The sequence below is a fragment of the Hemiscyllium ocellatum genome, chromosome 32, assembly GCF_020745735.1.
Source record: "Hemiscyllium ocellatum isolate sHemOce1 chromosome 32, sHemOce1.pat.X.cur, whole genome shotgun sequence".
In the NCBI taxonomy this organism is placed as follows: domain Eukaryota; kingdom Metazoa; phylum Chordata; class Chondrichthyes; order Orectolobiformes; family Hemiscylliidae; genus Hemiscyllium; species Hemiscyllium ocellatum.
In genome coordinates, this window is record NC_083432.1 from 44,211,835 (window position 1) to 44,220,805 (window position 8,971).

The 8,971-nt window shown below is 42.9% G+C and overlaps 1 protein-coding gene across 1 annotated transcript in view; it reads left to right on the forward strand.

Moving 5' to 3' along the window:
• The window catches only part of LOC132830767 (plexin domain-containing protein 1-like), a 288,265-nt gene extending 280,818 nt beyond the window's left edge, over positions 1-7,447 (forward strand). The window contains exon 14 of the mRNA XM_060848606.1: positions 5,984-7,447. Within this exon, the coding sequence (XP_060704589.1) occupies positions 5,984-6,103 (120 nt within the window). The 3' untranslated portion in view covers positions 6,104-7,447. The remainder of the gene's footprint in view (positions 1-5,983) is intronic.
• Positions 7,448-8,971: the final 1,524 nt, after the last annotated feature.

The window sequence follows — 8,971 nt, forward strand, 5'->3', positions numbered from 1 at the left end:
ATCCTGAGGGATTGACTCAAACCCCACCCAGGCACTCTCTGTGGAACACTGGGGGATGTTTTCTTCACAGTGAGATATGCCATATTTGACCCATTGATTTCTATCATCCCTTCTCATGTCCTACAGATGATTGCCAAAACTTCTAGTATCCCTCATTTTCAGGTTTATTTTGGTAAATTTTGGAGCCAGCATCTGGCTGGAAGGATTTTGATACTACCACTTTTAAGCTCTCTATTCAAAACTTTAGATTTTTTTTCCCTGTCAGTTCAATTAACTTCCTCAGTTATCTAATTTTTAATACAACTGGGCAAACACAGACCAGACAAGCTATCCTGCTCTGCTTCTAACCTGAAGTCACACTGTTCCTAAGGTTACACCATTATAGTCACAGTAATTACTAAGTTCATTGTCATCACGATCCAATTTTTAAACTACCCACGGGACCTCCAACCACAGTAATTGATCAAATCACTGCTCATACACAGTCAGCCCTTGCACAACAACAAAAACCCAAAGAACCTCAGATGCTGTGAATCAGAAACAAAGACAGAAATTGTTGAGAAAAGCTCAGCAAGTCTGGCAGCATCTGTGGAGAGAAATCAGAGTTAACATTTCAGGTCGAGTGTCCCTTCTTCAGAATAGTTTTGAAGATGGGTCCCTGGACCTGAAACATTAACTCAGAGTTCTCTCCGCGGATGCTGCCAGACTGGCTGAGTTTCTCCAACAATTTATATCTTTTTGTTCTTGAACTAATAATAGTTCAGTTATTTTTTAAAATTATTCATTGGATGTGGGCAGCACTGACAGGTCAGCCACTATTGCCCATCCCAAAGTCAATCACATTGCTGAGGATCTGGAGTCAAGTGTAGGACAGATCAGGTAAGGATGACAGATTTCCTTCCAAACAAGACATTAGTGAACCAGATGAGTTTTTCAGACAATTGACAAACAGTTACCTCATCATCATTAGACAAGCTTTTTATTCCAGATTTTATTAAATTCAAATTTTGTCACTGTCATGGTGGGATTCAAATCCATTTCTGCAGAATATTACCCCTGGGGCTCAGGATTAAAAGTCCAGTGACATTAACACTGCAGCACCCCCTCCCCTAAATGAATTATTTTAAAACAGTTTAAACAGAGTATGTAAACGTCAATTAGATCATGTAGCTTATTCTTTCATGGCATCACAGCCAATAATGTTAAAAAGGACCCAGGTTCTATTAGCTGAAATGATCAAGTGTCCATTATTCACAATTCTTCACATTGACCTCCACCCTGTCCCTGCATTGACTTTGACATCAGGAATCAAATCATTGAAAATAAACCACCATGGTAACCACAGGAACAGGAAATTCGACGTTTCGGGCATAAGCCCTTCATCATCGTCGAATTTCCTGTTCCTTGGATGCTGCCTGACCTGCTGCGCTTTAACCAGCAACACATTTTCAGCTCTGATCTCCAGCATCTGCAGACCTCACTATTTCCTGGTAACCACAGCCCAACAATAACATTTTGACAGTAAACCATTGGAAGACACTTAAATCAATGTGAAATCAAACAGCATTTGAAAGTAAGCCCCATCTGCTGGAGCGGACATCCAAAGGCTTGGTCAAGTGGGGGGAAGGTTTAAGAAAAGGGAAAAAGAAAATGGGAGAGAGGCAATAGAAGTTTCAGAAAGGAAATTTCAAAGCTTAAGGCCTCAGCAGCTGAAGGGACAGCTGCCAATGGTGGAGCACAGGAGACCAGAAGCAAAGATATTCAGGTCTATGCTAATGCTCATGCTTCATATGGACCCCATCCAACCCTCACTCATCTCACTATGTCAGTGTAACCTTCTGTTCCTTTCTCCCTCATATATCCCATTTGATCCAGGGGATTCTGAGCTTTGTGTATGTGCTGTATGAGAGATTGCTTTGGTCAAGTTTCTGTGAGATTAAGTGCAGCTCCAGTCATCTCATTGTTTAAATGCAATGAGAACTTTAAAAAATAGACAATTAAGATTTGCAAGAGTGATACCTAGAAAGCCTAATATGTGTCATAAAATAAAGCTCAGAGGTTGTTTTCACTGGAACAGAGGAGGTAATGATTCAGTACTGAACAAAATAACCTTTCACTGATTTTCCATAAGTTTTCGATGTGTTTGAAAGCATGTATTTGATTCCTGATTAACCCTCTGCATGGCATGGGGTGATACCCATTTCTGAGAGCTGAGAATAGGCTAGAATTTGTCCTGAGCACTTGTACAACAGACAAATCAGGAACTCTAAGAGTTTAAACAACCTGTTCCACCATTCAAAGTTCACAGTAGATCTAATTACTGCACACTCCCAGTTAACCCCGATAACCTTTCGCACCCCTACTCATCAAGAATCTTTTGCCTTTAAAGTATTCAGAGATTCTGCTCCCAATACCTTATGAGGATGAGAGTTCCAAAGGCTCACGACCCTTTGAGAGAAAAAAACGTCCTCTTCATCTTGAAACTTGAAAGAGATCAGAATGAAACTTGAAAGGATTCAGGAAAGATTGACAAGGATGTTGCCAGAGTTGGAGGGTTTGAGCTACAGGGAAAAGCTGAATAGGCTGGGGCTGTATTCCTGGAGTGTCAGAGGCTGAGGGGTGATGTTGTAGAGGTTTACAAAATCATGACGGGCATGGATAGGACAAATAAATAAAGTCTTTTCTCTGGGATGGAGGAGTCCAAAACAACAGAGCAAAGGTTTAGGGTAAGAGAGAAAAATTTAAGAGGGATCGAAGGGGGCAACGATTTCACACAGAGGATGGTGCATGTGTGGAATGAGCCGTCAGGGGAAGTGGTGGAGACTGGTACAATTACAACATTTGAAAGGTATCTGAATGTATTTATGAACAGGAAGGGGTTAATGGGGAATGTTGGCACATGGGGTTACATTAATTTAGGCTGTCTGGCCGGCATAGACGAGTATGACCGAAGGGTCTGTTTCCGTGCTGTACATCTCTGTGACTCTCTCTGACTCTATGAATCTATCTTCTATCTTAAACAGCTGACCCCTTATTTTTGAACAGCAAGAGGAGTTGATTGGCAGCATGTTTTACAATTTCCTTTCTGTTAAGCTTATGGAATAGATGATTTAAACAAATACACTACAAAAACATTCTAAAAAATGAACCTTGTGAACACTAATAGAAAAACATAACTTAGAGAAATGAATTATTTACAATGGATTACAATTTGCCTGATGTTACAGATCCATCAGGATATAGTTCCATAACTTAAATCCTGAACTCTAATCAGCTGAGCAATGAGGGAGCTAATTTGACCAAGTTAGGCCAATTATATTGCCTCCCTCACCTCCATCCAAGGCCATAAAGGAGCCTTCCACATCCATCAAAGTTTTACCTGCACATCCACCAATATCATTTATTGTATCCATTGCTCCCGATGCGGTCTCCTCTACATTGGGGAGATTGGACGCCTCCGAGCAGAGCGCTTTAGGGAACATCTCTGGGGCACCCGCACCAATCAACCACACCGCCCTGTGGCCCAACATTTCAACTCCCCCTCCCACTCTGCCGAGGACATGGAGGTCCTGGGCCTCCTTCATTGACGTTCCCTCACCACCAGACGCCTGGAGGAAGAACGTCTCATCTTCCGCCTCAGAACACTTCAACCCCAGGGCATCAATGTGGACTTCAACAGTTTCCTCATTTCCCATTCCCCACTGCACCCCAGTTCCTAACTTCCAGATCAGCACTGTCCTCATGACTTGACCTACCTGCCTATCTTCTTTTCCACCCTCCCCCCGCCCCGACCTATCACCTTCATCCCACCTCCATCCACCCATTGTACTCTTTGCTACCTTGTCCCACCCTCCTCTCTGACCTATTACCTTCAGCCCCATTCACCTATTGAACTCTGTGCTACTTTCTCCCCACCCCCATCCTCCTCTCATTTATCTCTCCACCCTTCAGGCACTCTGCCTTTATTCCTGACGAAGGCTTTTGCCCGAAACGTCGATTTTATTGCTCTTCGGATGCTGCCTGAACTGCTGTGCTTTTCCAGCACCACAACTCCAGAATCCCCTCCCAGACACAACATAGCCTCTTGAACACAGGGTTTTTTTTTCCCCAGATAGTCTATTCAGGTCCCTTGCAGTGTTGGTTCAATCTACAACCAGTTCCCAGCTGTTTCGTCACAGTCATTGGCTACAGCCTCACTATTTGCAAACCTGGCTCTTCAATGGTAACCAATCAGCCTGGAGAACTGCTCCATCTCCTGGCTGTTGCTTTGCTCCTCTCTCTCCCCATGAGACTTCTCCAGCTCAGGGAGCTTGATGTGGACACTCAGTCTGGTTAGATATTCAGCAATTCCATCTCCAATTCCTCTTCCTAGTACTCTAGTCACCCTCAGAAGTTTCCTATTCTGCAGTCCTAGCCTTTCATTCCTTCCTTCATTACCCTTTTCTCCATGACTTCTGACTCCACCTCCCCCAGCTTGCTGAGGATACTACTCCCTGCAGGAACAGACCCAGATGGTCTGATGTGCTGCCCTACTACAATTACAAAGTGTAAAGAATTTTGTTCTGTGGACAGATTATCTGAACAAAGTGCAAAAAGAAATTTGAGAAGCAGAGATCCCACACTTCTAATGCAGCTTGACTGACCTTACAGCTTACATTACATGCATTCATCACTTCACATGCATACTAAAGAGTAAAATGTGCCTCACCTGCTCTTGCCTCAGCTCCCTACCCATTCTCAGTAACTATTTATACTTCTTCCCAATACACTGATCTAGTTCACTTTAAATTAAGTTCTTGGCTCTGCATAATTTAATACAAGGTGTTCTATATTCTGGAAACTGTCCATGCAGACCATTCTTCTGGTGATGATGTCCCCTAGTTATTGATTCTTTTTTTTAATATTTAAAATCTCAATCCTTTCATGATTTTTGAAAGTTCTATCAGATGGCTTTGCATTCCAGTGACAGAAGTTTTACAAATCCTCCTTCATGGTACCTCATTCCTGATCCCTTGACAAATAGCAGTGGAAAGCTCCCAAATTTTCACATTGATATTGAATGGTATCAAATTCCTAGCCCAGCTGATCCATGTCAGTGTTTGCGCTCCATATAAACCACCTCCCATTGCACTTTTTCCAACCACTCCAGAATAGCCTTCTAATCCTTTCATTCCCTTATGTTTATCTTGCTTCTCCTTAAATGCATCCATATTTTATTTTAAAATTCATTCACAGGACATAAGGCATCACTGGCTAGGACAGCATTTATTGCTCAACCCTAATTGCCTAGATGATGTTTAAGAGTCATCCATTTTGCTGTCAAAGCATGTAGACTAAACCAGGTAAAGTTGTGGTGGGATTTGAACTCATTTCAGAGCAAAAAACTGGGGTTATGTAGTAGTGGCATAGTGACAGTACCACTAGGCTACTTCCTCCCCACATCAGTCATTCCATATAGCAGTGGAATCGATATTCTAACCACTGTCTGGGTTCAAAAGTTTATCCTCAATTCCAACCTAGCATTATCTACCTTGTATTTATGGCTTCCAGTGTTGGCATCTCCACATATATGTGGGCCTTATCAAATACCTTTCCATTATTTTAAAGACTTCCTATCTACCCTCCACCCCCAGCCTTCATTTCCCTAGACAGTCAAAAAAAAGCTTACTCAGTCTTTTCCAATTGCTACAACTTCTATACATCATCCATGTCAGCATTGATTTGAACTTCACCACTGACTCTGTGACCTTTTCAGAGTTCATTCTGCTACTCACATGATTCCAAGTTTAAGGAATCCAAATAATAAATGACAGTAAGAATTCTACCTTATTAATTAGACCCTCTTCTCTCACTCCACAGACATTTCCTGATCTGAAGAGCATTTCCAGCATTTTCATTTTTTGTATTTCCAATTTCCAAATCCACGACATTTGTTTCTCGAACTAATTAGAAGTTGTGTGTGTTTTTTTGTATCTTGTTCCAGCGCCGGTCCCATAGATGGCCAGCAATGAAGTTCAGAAACAACACTGGACACCCTACCTACACCGAGGTGGAGCCAATGGGTCACGACAAAGAGGGATTTCTGGAAGCTGAACAGTGCTGAAATCCACGTGGGGTCAAATACTTGGCTGGGTCAAAAGGCCATGGACTTCCAAGCCATGATATGCAGAGCTGTGCCCTATTCATTTCTCAGCTACTGTCTATGGAGGATTACCTTGCAGACCAGCCCCACACCAATGATGGAAACTTGTCACACTGTTAACAGGCAATTGTATCCATCTCAGCAAGAGACATTTATTATAGTATATATGAAGAAGAATACGTTACAACTGAGTATATGTACATTTATTTCTTTGAGAATCAGTTGTGTTCAGATCCATATATATATATATTATATATTATATATAAGACTTACCAGGGTATAGGTGGACCTTATACAATGGAGCATCTTCATCCACTTTGCTGGGGAAGTGGGTGGAATTTTAATTTGATTTGTATAATTTATATAGTACAGTGAATATATCATGTGCCTCATCTCTCCTTCCCCACCCAGCGACACAGGTTGTGCGCTATTCTGATGCAGGTAATTTGACAAACAATTCGCACATAAGGCATGACCAGTGCCAACCAGCTCCCCCCACCATGTCACTGAAAGTATCACCTCGCACTGGGCTGCAGCCCACAGACCTGCAGTGCCCCATCAGTGCTTGTGTTTGATGTGTGTGCTTAGTGAGTCTGTGGGGTATTCAAAAATTGGGAGAAACACAGTTGAAACCATTCCAGTCTTGTCCAACATTCACACAGGCACACTAACATGTATGCACGCACCCACATACCTCCACAAACACACACACGCACGCATATATGCACACGGATATATGCACACACATGCATATTTGCATGCACACAATAAGCACATATTAATTCCATGTGTGGAAGCACACATGCATTTGTATACATACAGACACATACACAAATGCATGTATAAATATACACACATACTTAAATGCACAATATGCAATTAAAAGGGGACATAAAGGGCCATTTTTCAGCACAGGTCTCTGGGGATTGAGCAGGAGCAGGGAGCTCACTGGATTCCATGACCTTTCCCGCTGGTCAGAAGGCTCTGTGGCCAATTGCTGTGCTTTTCTTGCTGCCCTTAGCTGAGATGAGATAACATGCTAGTGTCCCCAAATTGAAAGTGGGCCCTTCGGTATAATCAATATACCACATGATGCATTCACCCACAGAACCACTGGGGAATGTACTTTTAATTAATTGTGTAGGCGGCCTTCAATAAGGAACGGCAGAAAAGGCTTGTGAGCATTCAAGTAGCATTTGTAAAATCCGAGTGCAGATTCCACGCGTCTTGTTATCGGAGTTGATCATTGCTGTAATTGCCTCATGTCTCACTTGTTCTTGTGCAAAATATAGCTTCAGGAAGTCATTTTGTATCTGTCTGTTTTTTAAAGTACAGTCACTGTTGCTGTGTAAGAATTTGTAGCAGTCTGCTTAGACAATGCAAGGTCCTGCAGGTAATCTGTTCCACAGATTCTGGTTGAGACCGATAAATATTTAGCTCTGTTCTTTCTTGAAGAAATACAATGCGATCTTTTCTGCCTGCCCGAAAGGACAGAAGAAGCCCCAAGTGGATGGCTCATCAAAGACAGCACCTCCAACAGTGCAGCACTCCTATGGGACTGCCTGGGTGATAGTACCAGAACTGACAAAATGCTGACTCACGGCTTACAGTGCTACTCATTGAGTTCCACTTGACACCCATCTAATGCAGTGCTTCTGCTCTGGAGATGCTGATTCGCACTTGCATTCCATACACACTCACTACCCCTTTGTTCTTGAGCCAAGTACATAATTTTTTAATGACTGAGCTAGACTCTTCAAACAACCCCAATCATGCCCTGCAGAGGGGTTTTGGTTACAAAGTGGGATCTGTATTGCTTCTGCTGCATTGTCAAGAGAGGAAGAGAGTGGCTTGGGAAATCAGAGGAAGTGAGGAGGAGGACAAAATTAGAAGACAAAATGCTGCTAAAGCTCTGGTACGGCCCCATTTGGAGTACTGTGTCCAGTTTTCATCCCCACACCTCAGGAAGAACATACTGGCACTGGAACGTGTCCAGCAGAGATTCACACGGATGATCCCTGGAATGGTAGGTCTAACATACGAGGAACAGCTAATGATCCTGGGATTGTATTCATTGGAGTTTAGAAGATTGAGGGGAGACTTACGAGAAACTTACAAGATAATACATGGCTTGGAAAGAGTGGACGCTAGGAAATTGTTTCCGTTAGGCGAGGAAACTAGGACCCGTGGACACAGCCTTAGAATTAGAGGGGGTCAATTCAGAACAGAAATGCGGAGACATTTCTTCAGCCAGAGAGTGGTGGGCCTGTGGAATTCATTGCCGCAGAGTGCAGTGGAGGCCGGGACGCTAAATGTCTTCAAGGCAGAGATTGATAGATTCTTGATGTCACGAGGAATTAAGGGCTATGGAGAGAATGTGGGGTAAGTGGAGTTGAAATGCCCATCAGCCATGATTGAATGGTGGAGTGGACTCAATGGGCCGAATGGCCTTACTTCCACTCCTATGTCTTATGGTCTTAAGTCTTCCTTTTGCCACACACCATCCTGACTTGGAACTATACCCATGTTCCTTCAGTGTCACTGGGTCCAATTCCTGGAACTCCTTCCCTTCCAATATTGTGGATGCTCCTACACCTCACGGACCAAAGCGATTCAAGAAGTCAATTCACCACCAGCTTCTTCAGGACTATTAGGCAATAAATGCTGGGCTGGCCAGTGATGCTCACATCATCTGAATGAACTTTTAGAAAAGCCAGGGCACTCACTCCTGTCTACTATTTCTCAAGTTGGATAAAAATTTCTGAACCCAAAATTTTAGTTGGATTCAGGACTCCTCCCAGCTGCAAGTAAAGTGATACAGAAATAACA